Below are 27,993 nucleotides of genomic sequence, written 5' to 3'. Positions count from 1 at the left end.
TGGTAGCGGCGGCGGCCAATGGGCGGCGGCGGCGGCCGTAGCCCGATGGGCCGGGGAGGCCGCGCTCCGCGAACAAAAGGCGGCGGCGGCGGCGCGAGCGGGGCCGGAGCGGCAGCGGAGCGGGGCGGGAGCGGCCGAGCGGGGCCCAGGTGAGTGCTGGGGTGGCTGCGGCGCCGGGCTCCGCCTGGCACGTGGCGTGGCCCCTCCGCCGGCGGCGCCCACGCGTCTGAGGAGGCGGGAGCCGCGCTGGTTCTGGCCGGCCGCGGCCCCCGTGGCTGGCGGTACGGGCGGGCGAGCACCGGGAGCGGCCCGCAAGCTGAGGGAGCGCCGCGGGCTCGCTCGAGTGGAGGGTGTGCGGTGCTGGCCCTGACCTTGTGGGGGCTCCATCAGCCGTGCTGATGCCCCGCTCGGGGCGCGGTGGCCGGGGCGGCTCCGGGGCATGGCCGGTGTGCGGTGGTGACAGCGCGGAGATTAGCACGGGGCTGGGAAAGGGTCTGGCTTTGTGCATTTCCCCCCACTCCGGTCCAAGAGGACCTTGGCCAGAGCGCTTTCCTCCCCTGCCATGAGGAAAATCCCTTCGGTGTCATTGGAGGGGTGGCACTGTCACCTTCCAATCCACCGTCGCTTTTGGAAATCTATAAATGCTGGAGTCAGAAATTAAAAGTACTCTTTTAGGAGCAGCCTCGCGTGGGGATCGCGCTGTTGCCGTACGGGCGGCGGTGTGTGCACAGCCCTTGTGTCGCTCCCTCCCCAGGACAGCCGGCTGTGTTCCAGCTGTCCTGTTTGCTGCTTGCAAACACCTCCTGTTTGTCTTGCTGCTTTCGAAATTCTCATCCTGCTCTGCGACTCTCCCTTCTCTCTCTGTTGATCAGTTTGTTGTCTGCAGGCTGAAAGCTGAGCTGCGCCCTGGCTGTCCCGTTTGTAGGTGTCTGTGCTCTTTCTGATCCCTAAGTGGGTTTGGAGCTCTGGAAATCAGCTCTGGAAATGCTGGGGCTGCAGAGCCCCCAGATTCCCTGCTGGGTAGCTGGTCACGGCTGGGTGTATGAATTCCATACTTCAGAGTGCACTCATCACGGGGCTTGTTTGATGAGATCCCCACCAGCCCCCTCTGACAGAGTTTGTGAAGTGTGGTTTCCAGTGCTGCTACCCAGACCCCGCTGGGTGTCCTGCATGTGAGACTCTGCAGCTCTCTCCAGGTCTCAGGGCTATTCCAGCACTGCCTGAAGTGGTTCCCAAGCAAGGACAGCCACAGTTAGAAAGTCCTGCCCAGCCACGGTGGCTAGGGAGCCCTTTATTGCTCTACACTGTGCAGGTAATTTAAGGAATAAGCTTGTTAAGGAGCCCTAAGGCTGCAGAATAAGATGTTCTTTAATGGCAGGATTCCCAAATTCCCCCCCTGTGGCACTGGGTGCCCACCAGGTCTCTGTTAGCCCCATGTAACCAGTCCATGGTCCCTGCTCCTGCCTGGCTGCCGTGTTCTCTCAGAGGTTCTGTGTGTGCAGGAGCCTCCCCCAGAGCTGGGCATGCAGCACCTGTTTGCATCACCCCACACAGCATTTCCCAACCCCAGCTGGGGGACCATGACCTCACGTTGGCTGCAGCTGAGCCCTCACCATCCTCTGATGAAACACACGGGTCTGCCAGGTGGGAGCTGATGTAACTTTTCACGCTGCCACGGGCTGAAAATACTGGCTTGGCTTGAACTGTGTTAATAAATTACCCAGAACGGAGGGGAGAGGCTGCTTTATGGTGTGGGTTTGTTGACACAGTTCTTGGGAGAGTGGGCGTCGAGCCCTCACTGCAGAGGGAGTCCTTTCCTCCTGGCCTGAAGTGTTGTTCTGGTACAACTGAGCTCAGTACCCATCCAGATCTCAGAGAATTCCATGTGTGAACACAGATTGGTGAAGCTGAGTTACACCTCTTCTGGTTAGAAGAAAAACAAACTAAATCAATGTCTGTAATGCTTTTTCTCCCCTCGCAGAGCAGACTGTGTCGCACTGAGCAGTGCCACATCACTGATCTCCTGGGAGTCAGGGAGACTCCCCCTGAGTTCTGTGTCAGGAATGCCTCCCTGTTTCTCCATCTGTGTTTCCTTTGGATTTTTTGGGTGCACCCTTCAGCTGGTTGCTGGTATATTGGGGCAGATATATCAGTTGTGTCACAGCAAACACAACAGCCAGCTCGAGGACTCTTGCCTGCCTTGCCACCATCCCGCTGATTTTTCTGTCAATACACTCAGGAAACTCTCCTCAAGCATCAACTTATTTGTATGTATTTGACAGGTGATGTTTTGAGGGAATAAGTGTTGCTGAGCTCCTGAAAATATGATCTAATCCATGTCTCTTACTTGCTAGCAAAGGCTGGAATTCAGCTCTTTTTGAATCAGTGTGTATGGGTGATGAGAGAAGGGTCTCCAAGGTGTTGCAGGGAAGCTGTTGGTGTTGGAGCCTCACTAAATGAACACAATAATTCATGGAAATCTGTGGCACTTGTCCTGCTGACATGAATCTGCCCTTGTGTGTGGTGGGTGCAAGGTCTGGGGCTTGAAATGCTGAGAAAACTGCAGCTCAGTCTTGGCTGATGAATGCTGAACAGAGCAGTGGAAGAGAACGTTGTTATCCCACAGCTTGTGTTTTGGGCAGAGAAAAGGATATTTATCCATGAGTTTACCTCCAGAGGTGCAGCCTCTGCGCTCCCCATCACTGCAGGTGCTGAACATGACTGAAAATAAGATTAATTCTGACAGGTGAGAGTTTGAACCTGTCTCATTCCTGGGGAACTGGAGAGACTCAGTTCCTGTGTAGTGACACGAGCCTGTGCCCTGTTCTGTTTGGTGTTAGCAGAACAGATGCAGTGAGTTAATGAACCTGCTCTGATGGACCTGCACAAGCACACACAGCCAGGAATTGCTGATGCCCTATGGATTATTTTTCCTGCTGATCTCTCTTAGCTTAACAGTTCAGCAGACTGAAGCAATTGCTTTGTGCTCTCTGTCCCACGAGAAAGGCAGCGTTAGAACAGTGGAAAAACTGAGTGAGGGGTGTGATTAAAGACTTGCTAATATTTAGGAAATGTGAAACTCAGGCAGATAAGGTCGGAGCAGCCTCATTCCTGCTGTTCTGTTGCCATGACACAAGGATGTTATTATTCTACTGCTATTGTAAGAATTCTGTACTTTCCTTTCTTTACCCCAGTAGTATTACTGCAAAAATGAGATGAGGAAGTTGTGAGGGAAAGCAGGGGAGCAGCAGAATGGAGCAACATAAAAAACACCAGAAATGGTTCTGGGAGGGGAATGGCTCAAGTTTAAGGAATCCCATGCATTTCACTTGTTCCCACTAAGGCTTTTTTATAGGACTGCTCTTAATAAGACCTGAGGAACAGCCTGGCTCCAGTGTCCTGCAATTGCAGGGTATTCATTGGCATACCCAGCATCAGCCTGAGTGGTTTAATTTGTCATTGTGGGCTGAAATTCTGCAGTGCTGTTTAGAGGCTCTGTGACACCCCGGAGAAATGACAAATACTAAGAATTTCTTAAAGAAATATGTTTGCCATTTTCTTTTACCCATCTGCTTCTGCTGCAGTGAGATGTGACACTGTTTCTCTGGGACAGGCCCTGAGCAAATTGTGGAATTGATGGATTTCAAAGGAGTTTCAAGCAGGAACATTGCAGCTCCCTCTCAGGCAGAACAAATGGTGGCTGCAGATATTGTGGGAGCGGGTTTTGCTCTCAGAAATAGCTCTGCTTAAATTCCAGTGGGAAGTTTTGGGCTCTGCAGTACAGATGAGGGGTGTGTGTGTGCAGCTGTAGGCTGGGCAGTGCTGTGGGAGCTGTCTGTGTGTGCCTGGGAGTTGGTTTGGGGTTTGGTGTCCTCTGGCTGCTCACAAGAGCTCCTCTCTTGTCAGACCACCTCGGGGCTATTAAACTAACAGGGGCTGTTTCAACTGGGACAATTTTTCTCGTGGCAGGAGTGGGGGTTGAGTCTGATGAAAGATGGAGTGCTGCAGGAGCGTTGCCCGATCCTGTTTTGAAATGGGATTAAATTGGAAGCTGTGCTGCAATCCCGTTCAGGTTTTACATCAGAACTCTTTGAAAAAGTGGGCCTGCGGTTCTTTGTCTTTTGCCTTTGTTGATTTTTAACCCTGGAGTTGCATTTGAAAAGATGGCAGTGGCAAGGTTGACTGCTGGTCCTTAAATTAAGCACAGTTATCAGCTTTCAGTAGTAGCACTTACTCAGCCTGACCTGTTTGGTTTTGGAAGCTCAGGGAATGCAGCCTGCCTCCTACCATGGAGTAGGAGTTGGGATGGACCCACCTCCTCCTTTCTACTCTAGGGAGAAGAGTTCTTTATTTCTAATTATGCCTAGTTAATCGCTGCCTATTCTGTGTTTGCTTATAGGATGAAAAGCCCAGCTGATTACTAATGGTTATTACCCAGAGGGCAGCACAAGAAATAATTGAAATTTGTTAACGGTTTCCCTCTGTGGGTTTGCAGTGGGGTATGTGTTTTTTGAGGACAGGTAGTCTTTAATGAGCAGTTCTAGTATTTGGCTGTCCAGGTGTTTAGATGGAATCTGAATTCCTCTTTTTTTTGTCTTGGTGCCCCTCTGCTTTGCAGCTCTCCCAGAATCCATCCCAAGGGTGCTTTTGTCTTGAGGGAAGAGAAAAGGGAAGGAAGTTCTTAAGAAAATACCTCCTAGTAGTCCTTTAGGTGAACTTTTAATAAATTGGGATACTGATGAGGGAACGAAGGCTCTAGATAAAATAAAAATGATAAGATACTGTCTAGAACAACACTGGCAGTGCTTGAGGAACACTGACATGACCCCAGTCACTCAAAATGCAGCAGGAGCTGCTGCTTGAGCCTCCCTGTCAGCAGTCTGACCCCCCAGACACACCAAACCTGCTGGCTGGTCACAGCACTCAGTTCTGATGTGTGACACATCAGACAGGGTCACTGGGATGAGGTATTCTTTTAAATAAGTGTTTATGGCAGCTAAAAATAAATGGATTTCTGACACCTTATCAAAAAGAATAGTTGCACTCTTGAGGCCAGAAATTATTTGCTTACATCAGTTTGGAATATACTCGAAAAGAGAAGAAAACCATCCATAGGAAAGGGACTGAATTTGGAATTTTTCTTAAAAAAAAAAAAAAACAACCCCAAAACTAAAACAAGCTGTTGAAACTTAATCTTTATTGTTGTCTTGAGCATCTTATTCTGTTAGTGTTGAGCTCTTTCCAAGAAACCTGGTTCTGAAACAAGAAAAAACAGTGATGTAAACCTGTTCTAGTTTTGGTAATCCTGGCAGTGTTTCCTTTTCCTTTTGGAAAAGGGATGGGGATTGCTGACATGCCCACAGTCAGGCTTGGCTGGGAATGTGGGTGCCTTAGAGAAGTGAGTAGGAGGGAGGGGATCCCTCCCTGGAAATGCACCAGGGAAAGGGGTGGGTGGGTTACACTAGGAGCAATCCTGGGGTGCTGTGACACTGGGGAGAGCTGGGCACTGCCCTGGATGGGAGGGGATGCTCCAGGCTCTGGCTTTGGGAAAGGCTTGGTGGTGCCTGGGACAAGCTGCAGGGACTCTGCCTTTCCCTGCAGACAGGGCTGGGTGAAAATAGTGTGCATGGCAGGGGAAGAGTTTTAAGCAAAGTGAGTAGTTCTTGCTTATCAGGGGAGTTTTATGATCTTGCATGTAATGGGGAGACTTCGGTTTGCCTTGTGTTTGTGTTGAGCTGAGTGATGCAGGGCTCTATTCCTGATGGATTTTTGGGTTTTTTTTTCCCCATCCAGACTAAGTAGCCATGTCAGCCAAAGCCATCTCTGAGCAGACAGGGAAGGAGTTCTTGTACAAGTACATCTGCACGTCCTCTGCCATCCAGAACCGCTTCAAGTATGCCCGGGTCACAGCAGCCACAGACTGGGCACGGCTCACCCAGGACCACCCCTGGCTCCTGAGCGAGGTAAGGGCAGGGACAGCAGGATCTGCCCTCCTGCAGCACCTGAGCACTGCTCCAGACCCTTCCTGAAGGACCACTTGGAATATGATTTTCTTTGAGCCAGGTCTGATAAGCTTTTGGAGATCTATTTCACACCCAGGATAGCTCAGCTACCTTAGAAGGCATAACATCAGCAGGATGGCTTCTGTGGTAGTGTTGGAAACAAAAAAGGTTTTAGTAAAAGGCAAAATAACAAACTCTTTACAGATAAGAACCAATCCAGGTGCAAGAGGTTCTCTCTCCTGGTAAAACACCTCACAAAAGCCATTAGTTTCTTTGTTCTCTTCTTTTTCTACTGAATTGCTCAGGTGGGGCTTTTTGGCTCCTGTCCAATTAGCTATCCTTAAGTTTGAGGTGAAGTCCTCCAAGTCCTATAAAATGCCTTTTCATCTAATTGAGAAGAGAAACTTCTGGGCTTATTTCCTTTTTAAGGGGATAAAGGATAGTTTTGTCACTCCATCAGCAAGGGGCACATTCCTATAACCAGCCACTGCTGCTGCTCTGCTGCAGTCGCTCCCAAGCCTGATGAAGAAACAAATCTTGCTTCAAGGCTCAGTATCACCTCATGGGGGGCTGATTACTCCTTTAAGACTGAAACACAGGAGCAGAGATAGCTGTGAAGCAGTTGCTCATAACTGCACAGAAGGTAAAGGAGGTTGATTCAGAGGTGTCAGTCCCTATTCTCAAAGCTTTGCTCTCTGAAATGAGGGAGTACTCTCCCCATGTCAAGTTAGGACACTGCTTAGTTTTCTTGCATCCAAGCAAAATGTCAGGGAAAACTTCCTTTTTTAAATTTTCCAGTGCAAAATCATTTATCTCTGTATCTCATATCCTCACACTTTCTGTAGAGAAAACATAGCCAGAGCTCTTTTTTATTAAGCTGTCCAAGCTGGCTCCTTTCCAGTGGTTAATATAATTAAGTCATTGGCTGGAGAACACGAATGTCTCATAGTCCTTGACTGACTGACTGATAAAAGCCCTGCACTAATTAGATGTTCCATGCTCAAGTGCCTGAATGAACTGCAGGAGGAGATCAGCAGTGCTTCTGAAAGCCTTGCAGGAAGCCAGAAGGGAGCAAGGTTGTTTTTGGGCCTTTAAGGCAGGTTCTGTAAGGCTGGAAAGGACTTCAGGGCCAGCAGCAGGACCATGCTCAGTGTCCTTTACTGCAGCACAGTGTGTCCTGACTCTTAAGTTGCTGAAGTTCCAAGACATATCAGTGGTGCAGGAGAATGACAGCCAGTTCTAGTTTGGTTCTTTAAAAGGATATTTGCAAGCTAGAGATGTGTGTAACCCAGGAGCAGCTATCCATGAGTATCTTATACAAAGCCACAGTCAGTTGGCTGAAATGTGCATGACCCTGGCTCTAGCAGGAGCTTTTTTTCTAATTTTTGTGAGCAACTGTCTGTGTCTGACATGACTTTTATTGGGCTTTTCATCAAAAAAAAGAACAAGCTGTCACCCTCAGCCTCTGATGTCTTACAGCTAAGTAGAAACAAGGCAGCTTTTCTCAAAGTACAGCATAAGAAAACCCAAACTTTGCAGGCATATTGTACCAGATATTGCCAAGATTAAAGGAATTTTACAAGGATGGGTGCTGTGCAGAACTGATTTAAATTTTTACTTAACTATTTGCAGAAAGTACAGCATAAGAAAACCCAAACTTTGCAGGCATATTGTACCAGCAGCTGGATTTGCCAAGATTAAGGGAATTTTACAAGGATGGGTGCTGTGCAGAGCTGATTTAAGTTTTTACTTCACTATTTGCAGAGAACCCTGGACCAAAGTCACTTTCTAATGCTTCTTCCTTTAACTCTCTTGCCCAACCTCTGCAGCGTTTGGTGGTGAAGCCAGATCAGCTCATTAAGAGACGTGGGAAGCTGGGACTGGTTGGGATTAACCTCACCCTGGATCAGGTCAAGGCTTGGCTCAAGCAGCGCCTGGGCCAGGAAACCACGGTGAGTGAGCCACAGAAGTGGCTTCATTTTTGTTCCCAGGACAGGAGAAAAAGCTATAAAATCCTGTCCTGCAGCCAGCTCATGTGTTTTGGCTGATGATTGAGTGTTACTTCAGGCCCTTATTTTAACTCAGTGCTGCCATATAATATTTATTTTCCTGGGAATGACAGTGCAGTGCTAATGATAATGAAGTGCCTGCCGTGCCTGCTGCTGTGTGTTGGGAGCTGATGGAGTTGTGCTGCCTGAAGGAATTTATGCCTTTGGCCCTGCTGGGATTGATTTGGCTCTGGCTCTGAGCTGGTGCAGCAGGAATTGGGAAACAACAGGAGCAGCTCTGTGAGTGCTCCCCGTTGGGAAAACCATGGGTGTGGAAATTACTCCTTTAGCACAACAACAGCCATATCAAAAGCAAGGTCTGGGCCACAGACTTGGGACTCCTGGTGTCCTCAGAAGCAGGGAGTGTCCCCCAGTGTCTCTTGGGTTTGGATAACAACAAAGTGCCTGCACAGAACAGTTCCTGGACTCACAGGAAGAGGCTAAAGGATTTTCTTGCTCTTCTGTGTTCCCTGATACCATTTCAGGGTGAACACTACTCTGAGGCCTCTGCTCCTGCCACTAGCTCAGGAATTCCTCACTTCTGAATTTTCCACTACTTCAAGAGCCTCTCAAGGCCTTGTGCCTCACTGTGCTGAGCTGGCTCTGGGACAGGACAGGAGAGGAGAGCAGCTGTCCTGGTGTAATTCTGATATCCCTCTGTCCTGTTAGGAATGGGAAAGGTGACCATCTCCTGTAACCAGATATCCTGAATGTGTGCTGGACAGGGAGCAGTGGTTACCCACCAGGCACAGTGGAGAGGGATCAATTTTAGAGCAGTGCTGATTAATTCTCAAAGCTTTCCTTATGCTGTCACAAATGTGCTGGACAAGTGGTTATGGCTGTTTATCTTGTTTTCTGTCCCCAGATTGCTAATGCCAAGGGAATCCTGAAGAACTTCCTGATTGAACCCTTTGTCCCTCACAAACAGGTTAGTACACCATTAAAGGAGGCTTTTAAATCTCTTTGGGCTTCATGCTTAGCTGGATTGGTACAGTGGAGAAAGCAGAAGCTTGGCAGTGTGCTGTTGAGCTGACAGTGTTGCTGCACACCCCGGGCAAAAACATCTTCTGTATTTCCACACTGAAATTTTAAGTAGAAAATAAATTCATACACCTTCATATTCCTTATCATTTTAATCAGTTTGCCAATGCAGTGAAAACTTCTAAGACAGTACATCATAGCAAGGCCACTACAAAACAAATAAAACTGCAATTATAACAGAAGAAGGGTCTGCCAGACACTTCTGCGCACAGATCTCTTTGTTAATTATGAGATAATGTTACTGTTTCATTTTCCTGATCCAAATAAAAATGACTGGCAAGTCCTTCTCAGTGTCAGGGCCACTCCAGCACTGCTGCTCCTTGGGTGTAGCTGCTCTGAGAGGCCCTGACAAAGGAGGAATGATGAGGAGGACTCCATTGATATCAGAAGGCTAATTAATTACTTTATTCTATATTATACTATGTTACATTACATCTAAACTGAACCTGCACACCCTGCACTGAATCTCGTGGCTGTCAGTGACAGTCCTGACACACACACACACACCTGGCCCTGACAGGCCAAGGAAACAAATCACCATCACTGTGAGTAAACAGTCTCCACATTGCATTCTACTTTGGCACAAACACAGGCACAGCAAATGATAAGAATTGTTTCTCCTTTCTCTGAAGGTTCAGAGAATGTCAGACCCAGAAATATTCTTGGGGAGAATTGTGCCTTGCTTTTCTCTGTGAAGGGAAATGTGGGGCTACACTTGGGAAGCTTGACTTTGGGCTCAGTGAATCAATCCCAACATTGGCACAAAAGCCTCTGGGTGTCACTGCTAAATGCTTGTCCCTGCTGTGTGGCACAGGAGGAAGAGTTCTATGTGTGCATCTATGCTGCCCGTGAGGGGGACTATGTGCTCTTCCACCACGAAGGGGGTGTGGATGTGGGAGATGTGGATGCCAAGGCTCAGAAGCTGCTCGTGGCAGTGGATGAGAAGCTCAGTGAATCAGATGTGAAGAAGCATCTCCTGCAGCATGCACCAGCTGACAAGAAGGAGTAAGTAGAGATGCAGTTCTGGGTAGGAGCAGCCGTGCAGCAGCTGCTCTCTTTTATCTCAGTGCCACATCCTTCTGTTTTTCTTAACCCTGCAGCTCACTCTCCTGCCCTCTTGCTGGTCTCCAGATATGCCATGCATCCTGAATCCAAGCTCTCTGACCTTATCTCAGCTGCCTGTAAAACCCAAAAATAAGGTTTCCTAGTGCTGAGCCTTTACTTGGCAGCAGCACTTGTCAGCCTGCTTAGGTCTCAACCTGAGACTGGAGACATGTGCTGAATTCTGATCCTTTGTGCCAGCATAGAAGTTTCTTTTGTTTAGTGAACTGCTGATGAGATGTGGCTCTGACTGCTAATTCAGAATATCCCTTTCTCTTGCTCTGGCCTGATCTCCAAAGTTACTCTCCTATTCTTCCTCTGCAGGCTGATCTGCAGATCTCAAGGCTTCTGCATCTCCCTCAATTAGATGCCCATACCTAGTTAGCCTAATGTGAGTCATGATTTTTCCAAACACAGTTTAATCCTTGCTGACATAGTGCAGTACTGAAGGGTGAAGGAGCCTGTCACTCCACCAGTTCACTGCAGCCTCCTCCCCATCACAGCTAAGGAAGCTCAGATCTGACAAAGATGGGTGTCAGCAGAGAGGCAAAGATGTGCTTCTGTCTTGTAGGGAGATAAATCAGACTGCACAGCTCTGAGAGTTGTGAGCAACTGTGTCCTCAGCAGAGTTTGGTGGAGGGTAATTAAGATGAGTCATCAAGGTCTTCCTTCCCTTGAGTCATCCATCACCCAGGCTCCATCCAGAGAAGATGAATGAGAATGAAAGAAATTGATGCCAAGTAGATTTGTAGATTGCCACTCATACCAATGAACAGAGCAGGCTGTACTTAGATTTGGCTGCTTTCATTAACTTGTGTTAATTTTTTTTTTTTTTTTTACAGCATCTTGGCCAGCTTCATCTGTGGCCTGTTCAACCTTTATGAAGATCTGTATTTTACATACCTGGAGATCAATCCATTAGGTAATGAATATTTTTGGAAGCAGAACTTTCTGTTCTGAACTACTAAAATGTGTTCTTGATCCCTTCCTTTGGTTCTGTAATCCACAACAGCAGCAGGTGCCACGTGCAGAGTATGGAAGTGGCAGTGATCTGTCTTTGAGCTGTTCATTCAGTGAATTAAAAATGAGGAAATGAAAAATTCCCTTGAAGAGAATGTCAAGGCAGAACTGAAGAATATAAAAATTGCACTTCAGAACAAAATATCCCCTGACAGAGACAGAGCCTGGACCATGGCCACAGTTACTGGTTAATTCCCCAGGGAACTTGCTGGGGCTGGTCAGTACTGCCCAGTGCCAGGGGAAACAGCAGCCTCCCAGTTTTGCAGTGATGCCTGTGTGGTACCAGCTGTTGGAGTAGATCTGTAATGTGTCTCTGTACAACCCAGAGCTGACTGTGATGTTTTCCCTGCAGTGGTCACCAAGGATGGTGTTTACATCCTTGATCTGGCTGCGAAGATCGACGCCACGGCTGACTACATCTGCAAAGTGAAGTGGGGGGATGTGGAGTTCCCCCCTCCTTTTGGCAGGGAAGCTTACCCTGAGGCAAGTGACAGCTGAATTCCTTCACTGTGTCCTGGATTTACCATTGCTTGTATGCCCATGTATCACCAAAGGGGCATCAGGGACAGACAAAGGTGATACAGAGACTCCATCATGAAAAGGCACTTTATTATTAGAAATCCACAGTTCTTATAGAAACTGTGGTGGACCTAAGACCTGATTGGCCTTTAGGAATCTTCTCTCACCTATTGGTCAAGAAGGGACAACTCCTTCTTGTAAACATCTCTGACAAACAGAGATTGCCTGCCAGGTGCAGAGGTTGAGATAACAATTGTTTGAATTCTTTCTGTGAGCTTTCTCACAGCTTCCCAGGAAAATCCTGGGAGGGAGCTACGTCTCTATGTCTCTCTCTGTTCAGAGGATTTGTGATTGCCACCTCCATGGCATTGCTGTTTCCAGTGGTGTTGTTGCTGTGTCTCAAGCCCCTTGGCTGTGCTGTCCATGATAACCTGTGCATGGGTAGCTGCAGTCCTAGGGCTGCTCAGAACCACACTCTGAACTGCAGTTGCTTCCCAGCTCTGTTTGGTCAGTTCTTTAATTCAGAATTGACTTTTTTTAATGGAGGCTGATATTTAACTTCCATCAGCTGTGAGCCAGAGCTCTGTGCCTGTGCAGAGCTTCCTTTTGTGCTTCCTGCCCACGTTGCTCCCCTCAGCATCACTGTTTTTCTCTTGGAGCAGTGGTTACTGGGAGCTGACATTTCCTCGGTGTTTCAGGGACAGTTCTGAGAGCAGAGCAGCAGCTGTGTGCCCTTGCTGCATCCAAGGGTGAACCCAGAGAAAATAATCCCCATTTCTGGAACTTACAAGTCATAAGATGTTAATACACCTATTTTTCCAAGAAGTGAGGACAATTTACAATGAGCACTTTATTATAAAGCTAGCAGTGCCTGTTCCCTCCCCAAATTCCCTGGGTCTGTACTGCTGGATGCACAAGCACTGCTCCAGACAGGTCTCAGCAGCTTCAGAGGCTGTTGGAAGTAGAGCTCTCTCCTTAATTATTCTGTTACTTATTTCAGGGGTCTGTTCTTCTGTCTCCAAAATGACTTCTGTCCTGACTTTTTCATTTTAATGATTATAATTATGCTTCAGTTGGAAGGTTTTTGTACTGTGGCCAGGAAATCCATTTAGCTGTTCCTTTCCATGTAGCTTGCTGGATGCCAACACTCAACTCAGTTTGTTCTTAAAAGGATTAGTTCAGATTTTGTCTCTGAATCATCCCTCTCTGAGTCCCTGGGAAGGTTGTTATGGCAGAGTCTTTGCTGGGAATGTTAATGAACTCTGATGAAGTGCTGCTCAGCAGCCTGGCACGCTGGGCTGCAGGGGCACCACGTTGAGCCAAATTACAGCTCTCAGTGATTGTGTTCCTGGCTCCAGCACAGCCAGAGTGGTCACCATGGGTGAGATGATTTTTAGATTTCCTCAGATCTCAGTCTTGGACGAGGCCAGAACAGACTTTACAGTTGTGTTCAGATTTTTGTGCCTGTTGTGTGGTGGAGGGATGGAGCTGGGGCTCTGTCCCTGACAAATGCTGCGTTTGTAGCTCTGCTGTCCCTGAGGTGTGGTTGTCTGTGTGTCCAAATGCACCCAGCACTGTGAGCCCTTGGGATGGAGAAGGGGGATGCAGGAGGAAGCTGAGGTTGTGCTGCTCTCTCTGCAGGAAGCCTACATTGCTGACCTGGATGCCAAGAGTGGGGCCAGCCTGAAGCTTACCATCCTGAACCCCAAAGGCAGGATCTGGACCATGGTGGCTGGTGGTGGTGCCTCAGTGGTGTACAGGTAAAGGAAGCAAATTTCCAGAGGGGGGAGCATTTCAAGTGCTGGGAGAACATAATTGCTGCAGAAAGTAGCTCTCCTAAAGCCATTTTTTTTCTGTGCTGTGACTGTTTGGGATCTGTTCAGAATGAAGATGCTGTGCAGATTTTTCACATAGTGTCGGCTGTGGAATTTAATTTTGCAAGGGTTAGGGTTAGATATGTTTTCTTACAGAGATACAGTTCCTTTCTGACTGACAAAGAAACAAGCTGGCTGGAGGCTGTTGAGGGTAATGTGATTGTTGTGGTGCTCACTGAGTTGGCATCTGGGGAGCATGACAAGATTAATTGTAACTGGCACCAAGATGAGAGCAGCTTTGTTTTCAGCAGACAGCACTGTCCCTCTGTTAAGAGTCCCACTTCCCCAGGAATATGGAATACTTCAGGAACTTTACAGTGACTCCAATTATAACTAATCTCTTAAATAACTACCTTTTTTTTTATTGTTAGTGACACCATTTGTGACCTGGGGGGTGTCAATGAGCTGGCAAACTATGGGGAGTACTCAGGAGCCCCGAGTGAGCAGCAGACCTACGACTATGCTAAAACCATCCTCTCCCTCATGACCCGAGAGAAGCACCCAGAAGGTAAGGGAGATGCTGCAATTCCAAAGCTGTGAACCTGTCTGGCAGAAAAACCTGGGGAAATCTGGGCTGTTACTATGCTTAGCCTTCCCTGGCAGAGCTTTCAGTGTACTTCTGCCTTCTGAACAAATCAGGGGTCGGATTTCTGTCAGCTCTTGCTTCAAAGAGAGGACTTGTGGTTTTTCATGGGGCCTGAGAGATCCTTATCAGACATTCTTGCTTGGTACAAAGCTCTTATCTTCCAGGCTCTACTAAACTCAACTGCTTTAGGGGTTTTTTTTCTACTAAATGCAGCTGGTTACTCTGCAACTTTGTTTGACTTTATGTCCTTAATTGCTTCCTGATCTAGGAGTACTCTGCTCTTGGAATGGCTTTACTTACCTGTGTTTCTTCCCTCAGGGAAGATCCTGATTATTGGAGGCAGCATTGCAAACTTCACCAATGTAGCAGCCACCTTTAAAGTAAGTGACCAGTCTCAAACATCAGCAAACACACAGTTGTCATCCTCCAGCCCTTCTTCCCAATTCCACACTTGGCTGAGGCTCATAGTCCATCTCTTCCAGGAGTTTCTGAGATGATGGGACAGGGTAAGTGTGGCTGCCTGGTCACCAGTCCTGTGTGTTTCTTTTAGGGCATTGTGAGAGCAATTAAGGATTACCAAGGCCCTCTGAAGGAGCATGAGGTGAGGATCTTTGTACGAAGAGGAGGCCCCAACTACCAGGAAGGTTTACGTGTCATGGGAGAAGTTGGTAAGGACCAAGCTCGTCCTTAAGTTTATTCTTGGATCTTGTTTGTTCCACTGGCTTTCTGTGGGGGTTTCAGTTCAGTTTCTCTGGGTCTGGATTGAAGGCACTTGAGACAGTGCTTCGTGTTCAGACTCAAGTGTTTATTATTTCTTATCAGTAAAACAGTCTCACTACTGTGAGTTCAGCAGCTTTTCGTCAGAAGGCACAAAATGGTCAACAATCTCTTGTTCCAAGGTCTTTTAAAGCTAAACTATCCAATTAAGAACTGACACCTAGATTATTTTCCCTTTTAACCCAATAACTGATCCCAATGTGGACTTTTCTGCCCAATTACAAAATGCCACCCAAACCCCTGAAGAAGAAACCCAGGATGACACCCTGTGCCCTCCATCTTGCTTCCATCCACAGCACACTAAAAATCCCAAAACCTCAATTTGTCACCAAGTGATACACCTACACTGCTCTCTATAATCTGTTTCACACTTTTGTGGATTCCAGTCTATCTTGAAGTCTGGGAAACTTTCTCCATGAATGAGGGTCAAAGTCAGTGCTCCCCTGGGGGCCAGGGCACCCCAGAGCAGACAGAGAAATATTCCCAGTGCCCTGGGTTTGCACAGCTTTCTTGCAGAGGATCAGTAATGGGACATCACACCATGATCAATCTGATCAAGTGAAGCCAATTTATTGCAAAAAGCAAGCTGTATTTATACTGTTCTCTTGTTCACACCTCAAGCTAATACATGATTGGTTAAATCTTTCTACACACGCATTTTAATATTTTAGTTAATTTTAGTTAGTCTCTCTTCTTCATGTGTCAGTGTGATTTTCTTGTCTGCTTCTGAGCGTGTTCTTCTCCTTTGGTGTCCTTCAGGGGCACTGTGACTTTACTCAGTTTCTGTGAGGCTGGATTGTGCATATGTTGCACATGTTGTCCTGCAAAAACTCTCAACACTTCTTCAAGGAGAAAAGAGCTTTCCCCTGAGGATGCTGACTGCTCTTGTGTACTTCCACAGGGAAGACCACGGGGATCCCCATCCACGTGTTTGGCACGGAGACCCACATGACAGCCATCGTGGGCATGGCCCTGGGCCACCGGCCCATCCCCAACCAGCCTCCAGCTGCAGCCCACACTGCCAACTTCCTGCTCAACGCCAGTGGCAGCCCCTCGGTGAGCTCCTCCCCTTGGGGACAGCGTCAGGAGCCTCCCAAAGGCAGGCTGGAAAGGCATTTTGGCCACTGGTTTACTTGTAGGATGGTTTAGGAAAACAAACATGGCTCTACTGGGGCGGTTTAGAGGCCACCCCAGTCTCACTCATGTACAGAATGTGGCCTCTCAACATCCTCCTCAACACCAGCAGCAGCCCCTTGGTGAGCTCCTTCCCCATGGGGACAGGGTCAGGAGCCTCCCAAAGGCAGGCTGGAAAGGCATTTTGGCCACTAGTGTACTTGTAGGATGGTTTAGGAAAACAATCATGGCTCTGCTGGTGTGGTTTATCAGGAGAGGCCACCCCAGTCTCACTCATGCACAAAATGTGGCCTCTCAAAGCTGGCAGTGTGACTGTTGAACCTACTGGGTCATTCAGTTTTCTCTTGCTTGACTGAAAACTCATTTTTTTGGTTTTATTTGTAGTAGATCAGTGTAGCCATAGCGAGGCCACCTCCTCCTCTGTGTTCCAGGCCATACCTGGAGCACTGTCCCTCACTGACTTGGCTTCTGAATCTTTCAGACTCCAGCCCCGAGCAGAACTGCCTCCTTCTCTGAGTCCAAACCAGATGGCATTGCTCCAGCTAAGAAGGCAAAACCAACAGCACCTCTTGGTAAGTCCAGCCCTGGGAGTGCTGCTGGCACTGCTCTGCTGTTCCCAAAGGCAGGATGGGCATGAGACAAATGCTTTTTTCCCTGGATGTAAAGGGAAGCAGTTTTGTGGTACCTGCCTGTCTTTGTCTGGAGTTTAGTTAAGTGGTTTAGCAGTTGTGCCATGAGCTCATACACACAGCAGGTCAGAGTTGCCCTGATCTGGGATGTTCAGGAACAGCACAACAAGAGGAAATCCAGTGAGAGGGCTCCAGTCTCTTGGTTTTTAACAAGAGCAAACCCAAAAGCCCTGTGGAGAGGAGAGGAGGAGTGCTGCAGCACCTGCCTGGCTGCCTGGCCAGTGGGCTGGCAGCAGTCAGCTCTGTCATTGCTCTGCATGAGTGATTCTCTCTCCAACAGATTCAATCCCAGCCTCGAGACCTGGTTCAGGTAGGACCTGTGTGACCTGCTGAATGTGCCTGGCCTGGCTGGCAGCTGACTTTTTTTAGTTCTTAGTTTTGTTGATGTTTTATCTCTCCAAAAGTTTGCTGTGTTGTCTGGTCCTTTCCTCCTGCCCAGCATTTTTACCTGTCACCATGTGGACTTCTCATCTGTTTTTTTCCAAGTGCCTCTGCACAAATACTTCCTATTTCTGGGGGAGAGAGGGCCAGGTCTCAAACAAACTTCGTTTTTTCTTCCCTTCCCCCGCACAACCACCACAGAGAAGATCAGCCTGAGGCACTTGGTGAAAAGCTTTGTTCCCTTTGCTTTCCAAAAGGAGGAGTGACCAGTAACTGGTATCTTATTTCAAAGGGAAACAAAGTAGTGCAGGGGATGCTGGTTATCAGGTTTGGAAAGTACAGAAAAGTCACAAATTAACTAAATGTTGCCTTAACAGTCCAGCAAACCATTAAAGCTTGTGCTCAGTGAAGTTATTTTGTAGGGACTTTAAAACTCTATTGGGCTCTGTGCTGTGTGAGAATAAACTGCTGAACTGGAGGCAAAGTAGAGCTTCAAGTTACCTCCCTTATCATGAGGAGGGACAGCAGAAGGGGAATTCTTGGATTGTTGCTCTCGGACAAACATCATTGCCTCTCTGGGTCTGCATTGTGGTGTTCCTGGGAACACTCATGGTACCCCCTTGCAGCACCTGCAAGATAAACAGAATTTTCAGTTTCCTAATAACAAGTCATGTGGCATTGAATCTGAACTCTGATATAAATTATTGGAGCCATGAAATTTGTGTTGGATTATGATAATTAAAAAAAAAAAAAAAACAGAAAAGAAAACCCAAGTATGTTGAGCTCCTTTATTTTCTTTGTTCCCCCATTTGCTGCCCTTTATGTTTTTTAAGTTTTCCATTATTCTGCTATGGTGCCCTGACCAGCCTCTCATGGTTCACCCAGACTGGGCTACATGCAAATAAATACATGAAATTCCAAGTTCTCTTCAGCTTTGCATAAGAAAACTGGGAGAAATATGCAAGGCTCATGAGAGAAGAGGCAGAGGCAGTTTTTACTTCTGTCCTATACCAGCTCCCTCCTGTGATTCACTTGCCCATTTAGTGAACCCCAAAACCTGGCTGTTGTGTTCAGAATCCATCTACAGTTTCTTAATTTGCACAGTGTGGCTGCTCCATCCTGCAAACCGCAGTTCAGTTTGGAGGTGGGGGCATACACCCATCCAGGAGCCTTTCAGCAGGCATTTGGCAAAGTTGCAGTTTGTGTCTTGCTCGAGTTTGAAGTTGGATTGGTGTGGTATTTTCAGGGACCCCCATCGAAGGGGGGAAAGATGAATTTGACTCTATGTTCTTAGAAGGCTAATTTGTTATTTTATGATTTATGTTATATTAAGGAATACTATACTAAACTATACTAAAGAATAGAGAAAGGATACAGACAGAAGGCTAAAAGATACTAATAAAAAGCTTGTGGCTCTCTCTTTAGTTTGACACAGCTTGACCATGCTTGGTTATTAAGTAAAAACAATTCACATGAAATCAATGAAACACCTACCTGTTGGATAAACAATCTTCAAACCACATTCCAAAGCAGCAAAACACAGGAGAAACAAATCAGATAATTATTATTTTCATTTTTCTCTGAGGTTTCTCAGCTTCCCAGGAGAAAATCTTAGGCAGAGAGATTTTTCAGAAAATATGATGGTGACAGATTGATTTTATTTTTTTTTCCGCCTCTTTCTGAGCAGGTAAAGCCACAACCCTGTTCAGCCGTCACACCAAGGCCATTGTGTGGGGGATGCAGACCAGGGCTGTCCAAGGAATGCTGGACTTTGATTATATTTGCTCCAGGGATGAGCCTTCAGTGGCTGCCATGGTTTATCCCTTCACGTAAGTGCCTGTGACTGTGTCACGTTTCCATTTCCCTCCAGCTCTTCTGTGACCTTCCTCCTCTCTCAGTCTCTGTGGTTCTTTAGTGGGGCTCTGCCCTGGTCTCCATCCCTGCTGGAACACCTTCTCCTCTGCTCCCTTCCACCCCTGGGTTGGCATTGTAGGCTGCTTTCTTCAACCATTGATTTTGGGCTGTGCTGTTGAAACAGCTTAGTGTTCACCACAGAATTGAAGTTCCACTTTCTAAAAGATGTCTGTGGATGTCTGTGGTATCTGCAGGGTCCCCAGGATGAGGTGAGAGATGAGTGAATCTGACTCCGTGTTCTTAGAAGGCTAATTTATTATTTTATGTTATTAAATTAGAGACTGCTATACTAAACTATACTAAAGAATAGAGGAAGGATACAGCCAGAGGCTTAACAAGAATCATAATGAAAAACTTGTGACTGACTCCTCAGTCTGACACAGCTGATGGTGATTGGTCATTAAGTAAAAACAATTCACATGTAACCAATCAAACATGCACCTGTTGGTAAACAATTCCAAAGCAGCAAAACAGGGAGAAGCAAATGAGATAATATTGGTTTTTTTCTCTGAGGCTTCTCATCTTCCCAGGAGAAGAAATTCTGGTGTAGGGATTTTTCAGAAAATGTGACAGTGACAAGGTTTGGCTGCCTGGGCTTTCTTTCCAGCCCCCTGGCTCAGCAAAGGCAGGCAGGCTGTGTAAGGCTTCTTCCTCTCACCTGCTGTTGGCTGTGTGCTTGTCCAAGACACCTTGATTTGTGCCTGCAGCAGCAGGAATTACCCCTCCAAATATTATCCTGAATCATAGCAGCTCTGCTGACAAACCAAAGCCAAACAAAATTTAAAAAAAATAAAATCTTTTTCATACTCTTTCCAATAGCAGCAGGGATTTCCTAGCAGGCAGGAAGCCTGTGGATCCTTTGGTGGGATAGGCAGTTCCCTTGTGGTGTTCACCCTCTTTTACCCATCCCTACATGCATGAGAAGGGCTATTGGGTGTGCATGAGCTGTTTTACTGTTCCTTCTCAGTGTGGGGGTCTCCCTGTGGGACAGGGCAGGCAGGGACAAGGGAAACAGCAGCTGTTGCTTCCAGAAGAGTGATGTGGGAGCCCAGAGCCAGGCAGGAGCTTTGGTTCATTCCTGTGGTATTTACAGACATCCTGGAGAGCTGGTGTCTAATCAGCCTCTGTCCTGCAGAGAATTTCTCCTCTTGACAATTACGCCCTTGTACTGCTATTCTGCAGCTCTGATGGTAATTGCAGCTCTGTAATAACTTCTCAGCAAGTGCAAACCTCAGGGTGCTGAGTGCAGGCACAGCCATGTCCATATGTGAGTGGCAGCCTCTGGCAGTGCTGCACTTGATTAAAGAGGAAAAAGCAATAGGGATTGGAGTTAGAGGCTACCTGTAATTATCTGATTCTGCTTGACCTTTTGGAGGGAGCCAGGCTGGCAAAACCTGGAATGTTCTGCCACGAATGTATTGGTATGGGAGCACAGCCAGAATCCACACACTCAAATAACTGCTCAGTCAGGCTTCACTGCACTTCCAGTCAGAGCATCTACTGTGTACAAATACCAACAGTGAAACCTTCCCAGGTGCTGCCCCTCCAGTGCCTGTGGGATGGGCAGAATTGTTGAATTTGCAGGGGTCCCAGGACAAGGGTAGAGATGAGAATCTTGACTCCATGTTTCAGAAGGCTGATTTATTATTTTATGATACATATTATATTAAAAGAAAATGATATATTAAAACTATACTAAAAGAATAGAAGAAAGGATTTCATCAGAAGACTTGAAAGGAATGGAATGATGATAAAATCTTGTGACTGACCAGAGAGTCTGAGACAGCCGGACTGTGATTGGCCATTAATTAAAAACAACCACATGAGACCAATCAAAGATGCACCTGTTGCATTCCACAGCAGCAGATAATTATTGTTTCCATTTCATTTCTGAGACCTCTCAGCTTCTCAGGAGAAAAGATCCTAGCAAAAGGATTTTTCATAAAATATGTCCATGACACAGAATCCCCCTGTAGCAGGACTGGGAAGCTGACTGGCCCTCCCATGGCTGTCCTGGCTGTTCACCACAGATACTGGTTTGCTGTTCCCTCAGTCCAGCGTTAGCCCCAGCCCAGTGACACAGCTTTGCACGCCTCTCATTCATTACTCTTTCTGTGCCTCATTCTGTCTTCCAGCTTGGAGTAGAGTTAAGGCTCTGGTAACTTCACTGTGGGAGAGCTTACTCATCTTGCTGGATGCCTCTGTCCCCATTAGCCCGTCTCCTTCCATATGCTGCTCTGTCCTATTCTCTGAAGAACCTTCTGCTGTCATATGGTCCCTCCCCAGACACGCTCACGTGCTCGTGAGTGTCTCAGTCAGTCTCAGGGACTGAGAATATGGGGTTTGTAAACTCCTCTGTCTGCATGCACTGTGTCCCTTTGCCTTTCCAGCAGCCTTCAGGTCAGGGCTTTCCCATCTTCTCTCCCACAGTGGTGACCACAGGCAGAAGTTCTACTGGGGCCACAAGGAAATCCTGATCCCAGTCTACAAGAACATGTCAGATGCCATGAGGAAGCACCCAGAGGTGGATGTTCTCATCAACTTTGCATCCCTGCGCTCTGCCTATGACAGCACTGTTGAAACCATGAATTATCCTCAGGTGAGTGCAGGATCCAGAAGAAGCCCAAATGAAGAAGGATGACCCTGTCAGCAGGGTACTGGTGTTTCTTAAACCATGGTGGCATTAGCAAATTGTCTTGGTTTTCTGAGTTAGCAGATAACCCCCAATTCTAACCCTTTACAGAATGTAAAGAGGATGCTGGGGATCCCTGGCAAATCCTAATGCTGGACTTGCAATTTGTTTAAGAGCATCTTGGTGCTTCTTGGTTAGCAGTAACGACTTCAGTGCTGCTCTGATGTGCAAGGGGGAGAAAATCCCTTGAGCAGAGCATTGAGCCTGTTGTGAAGATCATGGCAGCCTGCAGATTCATGCATTGGGGCCTTCCTGGATGAGAATGCACAGAGTGACCTCCCAGGGGCCTGACCAGGGGCAGCTCTGTGGGGTATCAATGATTTTCTTTCTCCCACCATTGGCAGATCCGCACCATTGCCATTATTGCCGAGGGCATTCCGGAGGCCCTGACACGCAAACTGATCAAGACAGCTGATAAAAAGGGAGTCACCATCATCGGGCCTGCCACTGTAAGTACTGATGGCCACCTTCTCCTGTCTTTCTTAACCTTCAGATCAGCTTTCTGTAATGGATGAAGTGCATCCTACAATCCACTTTGTCTTTACTCACAGGAAGTGCATGCTAGTCTCTCACCTTTAAGTCTTTGCCATCCTCCTTTCTCTATGGAAATGCTGCCTTACACAAATGTTCCTGAGTTTCACAATTTCCAAGGGCTTTACACCTTTCTCTTACAGGTTGGTGGGATCAAGCCAGGTTGCTTTAAAATAGGCAACACAGGAGGCATGCTGGATAACATCTTGGCATCGAAGCTGTACCGCCCTGGCAGCGTGGCCTACGTGTCCCGCTCTGGAGGGATGTCCAACGAGCTCAACAACATCATCTCCCGCACCACTGACGGGGTCTACGAAGGGGTGGCCATTGGAGGAGACAGGTATGAGCTGGCACCTTCAGCAGGCACTGGTTTTCAAGTTGGTCAGCAGAGGAATTGTTGGTAATTTGGAGAAGGAAGAGTGTTGCTGTTCGCGATTCAGACTGCAGCAGAAGAGCGGGTTGGGTGTTAGTTTTTCTTTCAGAAAAGTATATGAAATAAATTTCTATCATTTCTCCTAATTGCACACAGATATCCTGGTTCGACTTTTATGGATCATGTCTTGCGTTATCAGGATACTCCAGGAGTGAAGATGATTGTAGTTCTGGGAGAGGTGAGTGAGATCACTTAACTCTCTGAGAAATACCTGTGTGTGGCTTTTGTCTTGGGAGCATCTGACCTGGTTGTAAGGATTTTAAATAGCAGCTTCTACTGTTCTTGAATATTCCAAATTTTATTTCTTGCTGCTTTGATCAAAAAAAAATTGAATGTATTCCACAGGCAAGCATAGTCTTCCCTATTTAAAATAAATAAAAGAAAAAGAAAAATCAGGAGGTTTTGTTCTGACACTTTGGCCATTATTCTGTGAAAAAGGAGAAAAGCTTGCAGCAATGCATCTTTGTATATTTTGGAGCTGGTTTTATCAAAAGTGCAGCTTGGAACCATCTCTCTCTCCCTGCAGATTGGAGGCACAGAAGAGTACAAGATCTGCAGGGGTATTAAAGAGGGCCGGATCACCAAGCCAGTGGTGTGCTGGTGCATTGGTACCTGTGCCACCATGTTCTCCTCAGAGGTATGTGTAAACATGGGGGCAAATGCATAAAATAGGAGTATATCCACAACGGGAAATAAAACACAACTTCACTCATTGTACCTAAACCTTCCAGAACTGGCAGTAGTAACTCTAATATGCAAAAGTTCCTAAATATAACTTATAAAGTTAAAGATATCTTGTGCTTCTCTAGTTCTGTCACTAGAAATTTCATGGGGATTCTGCTTACTTGTGAAGGGACCCCAAAGATGCCAGGGAAGGCAACAAATTCCAATAGCTGCCTGTTTCTGGATGGCAAAGATCTATGTTAAGCAGCTCTGAAGTGGGGCAGTTTAGGGAGGCAGAAAGTGAATGAGCCTGGGGAGATTGCAGTTCAGAACATCCCTGTTGGCTCTGACTGCAACCAGGAGTTTTGGCAGCCCAGAGGAGACAGATGTGCAGCCACTGGTGTTCCCAGTCAGGGCTCTGTTCTGTTGCACTCTCTGCAGGTAACAATCTCTATTCCTTGGTGCTCTCTTTTCCTGTTTGTAGGTGCAGTTTGGCCATGCAGGAGCTTGTGCCAACCAGGCCTCTGAAACTGCTGTAGCAAAGAACAAAGCCTTAAAGGAAGCTGGAGTGTTTGTTCCCCGGAGCTTTGATGAGCTGGGAGAGGTCATTCAGTAAGTCACACTCACAGGGCACCTTCAGCAGTGGACAAAAGCTGTCAGGACACTGATTCTGGCCTGATAGGGAATATATTTCTGCTTAAGGAAAGCAGATTCTACTTATTGTGGGGTTTTAAGGCCTAGGTTAGATCACCTCTCTTGGAAGGACCCAAGTTACTGAATGGATTCTCTCCCTAGGTCTGTGTACCAGGATCTTGTGGCCAAAAGAGTGATTGAACCAGCTGAGGAAGTGCCTCCTCCCACTGTGCCGATGGATTACTCCTGGGCAAGGGTGAGCTGTGCTGGTTTAGCAGCTTTTGGGTTTCTTGGAATCAGACAGGGCATTGGCTGTGATTCTGCATGCCGTGCTGAGGTTATACCTTGTGCTTTGTAGCGTTACTTGTGAGCTGTGCTGATCTTTGGGCTGTGGAAGCTGCTCTAAAGGGGAAGCCTGAGGTGTTGCTGTTTGCTCACTCTGCCTTGTGCTGCCCCTCTCTGCTGGAGTGGGGTGTTTAACATCCTGTCTTTGCCCTGCAATTCCAGGAGCTGGGGCTGATCCGCAAACCTGCTTCCTTCATGACCAGCATCTGTGACGAGCGAGGCCAGGAGCTGATCTATGCTGGGATGCCCATCACTGAGGTCTTCAAAGAGGAGATGGGAATTGGAGGGGTTCTAGGCCTGCTCTGGTTTCAGAGGAGGTGAGGTGGTTCTTGCAAATTCTTTGGAGTTTTTCTTGTTTATTAATGGACTTTTAAGCTAAAAAAGTAACTCCAGGATTCCTTTGTGAAGGTAGATTCACTGGAATGCCATCTCTATATTTCCTCCATGACACTATATCAGCATTTTGAGTTGCATACAGTGTGTTTTAATCTCAGGATAAAGTTTTCCACAAGTCTTGTGGTGCACTGAGGAAACTTCTGTATTCTAGGCCTGATTCACACTCTGTGACTACTTGTGTCACCTCAACTCTGGAGGGGCTGGGGACTTTACAAACATTTGCATTTGTGTTGTGTCCCTGACTGATGTGGTGTCTGTGCCCAGGTTACCCAGGTACGCCTGCCAGTTCATTGAGATGTGCCTGATGGTGACAGCAGACCACGGGCCAGCCGTGTCTGGAGCCCACAACACCATTGTCTGTGCCAGGGCTGGCAAAGATCTGGTTTCAAGCCTCACTTCAGGCCTTCTTACAATTGTGAGTACCTGATATTCACAAGGTTTAGCTTTGTTACTCATTACTCTTCTAGGTTTTATTACTATTTATTTTTGGATTGGCTGCAGAGTCACAGATGGTGTCTGTCCACTCACACTTTGAATTTCAGCTCTAACAGTTTGGTGCTCTGTATTTCAAATCTGATTCATTTTTCCAATAAGTTGGACTAGTTTGACTCCTTTGAGTCTAGAAATATTTTGTTGCAGCCAAATTGCTGTCAGTGTTGACTCTGGTGCCTGAAATCTGACAAGATTTGCTAAAACAGACACTGAATTTCTTTTTCCCCCACAATGTTTCTAGTAGAAATGCACTGGCTCCAAATTGGCATTCATGTGAGAGATAAGCAAATGTTTTCTCTCAGGTGCCTGCCCAACTCTAATGTCATGAATTCCAGAGACCAGGAGGGTGGATGGGGGAGATAATCTTGGGTTTGTATCTTAATTGTGGAGTCCTTTGATGTAATTGCCTTTGTTCTGCACCCAGGGTGACCGGTTTGGGGGAGCACTTGATGCTGCAGCCAAGATGTTCAGCAAAGCTTTTGACAGTGGGATTATCCCCATGGAATTTGTGAATAAGATGAAGAAAGAAGGGAAGCTGATCATGGGCATTGGACACAGAGTGAAATCAGTAAGAAAACTGCATTAGGACAAACTGGAGGGAGTTTTAGGGACAGGTGGGGGAAGAGTAAAAACAAAGAAAAGAAAATCAGCAAGTTTCAGAGGCAGCTATTGACCAAATTCTCCCAAATCTACAAAGAGTATCAGTGAGAGGCAACATCACTGACTGTAATGTGCTCTGAACTTGCAGATAAACAACCCTGACATGAGAGTTCAGATTCTCAAGGACTACGTGAAGCAGCACTTCCCTGCCACTCCGCTGCTGGACTACGCGCTCGAAGTAGAAAAAATCACAACTTCCAAGGTGAAGGGCACCAGCACTGAATGCTCTGGGCACTCTGGTTCTCATGGCAGGGAAAGTGCCTGGGCCTCAGCTGTATTTTCAGTGCAGTGCTCCATAAATTATTGCTGGGGATTGTGTCTGGGGTGGAGTTGAAGCTGCAGTTTGAAAAAGGCTGAAGGCATTTGGCTACCAGGAAAATGCTGAACAAGCCCAACCATCATCTGTGTGGCCACAGTGGCACTGCTGGGTGTAAATCCCAGGCTGCTGGCTGCTAGGAACCTCTGGGAGGTGACCCTGGAGGGTTTTGAGTTGATTTTCCAGCATTTCCATTAAGTGTAGCCCTTGCTCAAGCTGCTGGGCTGGTGTGTCCCCAGCTACAGGCAGCCTTCAAATCACCAGTGGAAGGTGCCAGGTGAACACCATTTGCACTGTTGACATCTTTATTGCATGTGTTTTATTTCCTGCAGAAACCAAACCTTATCCTGAATGTAGATGGCTTTATTGGAGTGGCCTTTGTTGATGTGCTCAGGAATTGTGGCTCCTTCACACGGTGAGTGAGGGGAAGCTGTTCTTGCTTCATGGTCCTATGAAGCTGCACTGCCAGCTCCTGAGGGACAGAATTCCATGACATGGCAAGGAAACAGCCTGGCTTGGCTTTTGGGGGCAGAAATCTGCCCAGGGAATTTGTGTGGCTCCTGGCACTAGAGCAGAAGCCCATCTGAGATTGAATGGCTCCTGGTAATCATCTGTTTAAGGAATCCTTTTCCTTTGTTTTGCAGGGAAGAAGCAGATGAATATATTGATATAGGAGCTCTCAATGGCATCTTTGTGCTGGGCAGGAGTATGGGATTCATTGGTGAGTTTACCACATCCTCCCTGCTCCTTCCCTCCTCCTGGGGCTGCCCTGCCTCAGGAACACCAGAAAAACCTGAAACCCAAGGGGATTCAGAAATCCAACTCAAGGCAAAGACTAAAGGAGGGATGGGGATTTTGTAACCTAAACCACTCTCCTTTCAGGGCACTACCTGGACCAGAAGAGATTGAAGCAGGGTCTGTACCGTCACCCTTGGGATGACATATCCTACGTCCTACCAGAGCACATGACCATGTGAGAAGCTGCTGGTGCCTTGGGGTGCACCAGGACAGAAACCTGGCCAGGGGACAGCCGCAGTGGGACTGTGATGTGTAAAGATGATTATTGGGACAGAGGCATCGAGCTGCCTGGTCAAACTGTGCAAAGCGACTGTTTTATAAGGATAGAAACTTACTCTAATAAAACCAAAACTTGTGCTATTCCCTCTGTTACCTGCTGTATTTAATACCATCTCTCACACTTTTATTTTTTTCTATTCTCATTTCATTTTGTTTCCAGAAGTGATTATTTAGGGTTTGGGGGGTAGAGTTTGGCTCATAGGTATGCCTTACTGAACTCTGGTAACAAGCTGTACCTTTCCCATGAGGGGAACGTGCCTGTCATTCCAATAAGCCATCACTCTGGATTTTTTTTTTTTTTTGTCATCTGTTGTTTTTCAATTTGTTTACCATGTTCTTATCCTTGGTCTGATTGTACCTGAATCCTGGGACCACTGCTAAAGTATAACCAATGTTACTCGAGCTGGTGTAGTAATTTAAAGTGTAAAGTTGTAACATACTGCTGTGAAAACTGTGAAATCCCTGTACTCCAGTGTCTGTATTTATGCAAACGACCTCTCCTTTCCTCTGACTGCTGCTCTGTGCACTGTCACTCATGTAATCTGCAGCTGCAAAAATATCTCAGTAATAATTTCAGTGTCCTCCTTGTCTGTGTACTGTAACCAAACGCAAATAAATACACATTACTAATTTATTCTTTTTCCATGTGTGACTTCTGTGAGTTGTCCC

At 47.0% G+C, this 27,993-nt stretch overlaps 1 protein-coding gene across 1 annotated transcript; it reads left to right on the top strand.

Moving 5' to 3' along the window:
* The first annotated feature begins 36 nt into the window (after positions 1 to 36).
* ACLY (ATP citrate lyase) lies at positions 37 to 27,958 on the top strand. Its single transcript, XM_036398802.2, has 28 exons — positions 37 to 149; positions 5,794 to 5,963; positions 7,832 to 7,954; positions 8,916 to 8,978; positions 9,906 to 10,096; positions 11,035 to 11,114; positions 11,565 to 11,695; positions 13,373 to 13,491; positions 13,977 to 14,113; positions 14,510 to 14,571; positions 14,742 to 14,859; positions 15,870 to 16,024; positions 16,584 to 16,674; positions 18,860 to 19,001; positions 21,517 to 21,685; positions 22,123 to 22,227; positions 22,453 to 22,649; positions 22,839 to 22,920; positions 23,269 to 23,379; positions 23,890 to 24,017; positions 24,201 to 24,294; positions 24,546 to 24,700; positions 25,044 to 25,194; positions 25,696 to 25,839; positions 26,020 to 26,133; positions 26,580 to 26,662; positions 26,892 to 26,968; positions 27,130 to 27,958. The coding sequence occupies exons 2-28, from the start codon at positions 5,805 to 5,807 to the stop codon at positions 27,222 to 27,224; spliced, it is 3,276 nt and encodes a 1,091-aa protein (XP_036254695.1). The 5' UTR covers positions 37 to 149; positions 5,794 to 5,804; the 3' UTR covers positions 27,225 to 27,958.
* Positions 27,959 to 27,993: the final 35 nt, after the last annotated feature.

The sequence above is a fragment of the Molothrus ater genome, chromosome 27 (genome assembly GCF_012460135.2).
Source record: "Molothrus ater isolate BHLD 08-10-18 breed brown headed cowbird chromosome 27, BPBGC_Mater_1.1, whole genome shotgun sequence".
Classification (NCBI taxonomy): Eukaryota; Metazoa; Chordata; class Aves; order Passeriformes; family Icteridae; genus Molothrus; species Molothrus ater.
The sequence above is the reverse complement of the archived record's forward strand: the minus strand, read 5'-3'. Positions and strand labels throughout refer to the sequence as shown.

Bases quoted from the DNA above. Each gene is read 5' to 3' on its own strand.
- ACLY (XM_036398802.2), top strand. From the start codon at position 5,805: ATGTCAGCCAAAGCCATCTCTGAGCAGACAGGGAAGGAGTTCTTGTAC. The intron at 21,686-22,122 runs GTGAGTGCAGGA...CACCATTGGCAG, and splicing joins AAACCATGAATTATCCTCAG to ATCCGCACCATTGCCATTAT. The intron at 22,650-22,838 runs GTATGAGCTGGC...AATTGCACACAG, and splicing joins GTGGCCATTGGAGGAGACAG to ATATCCTGGTTCGACTTTTA.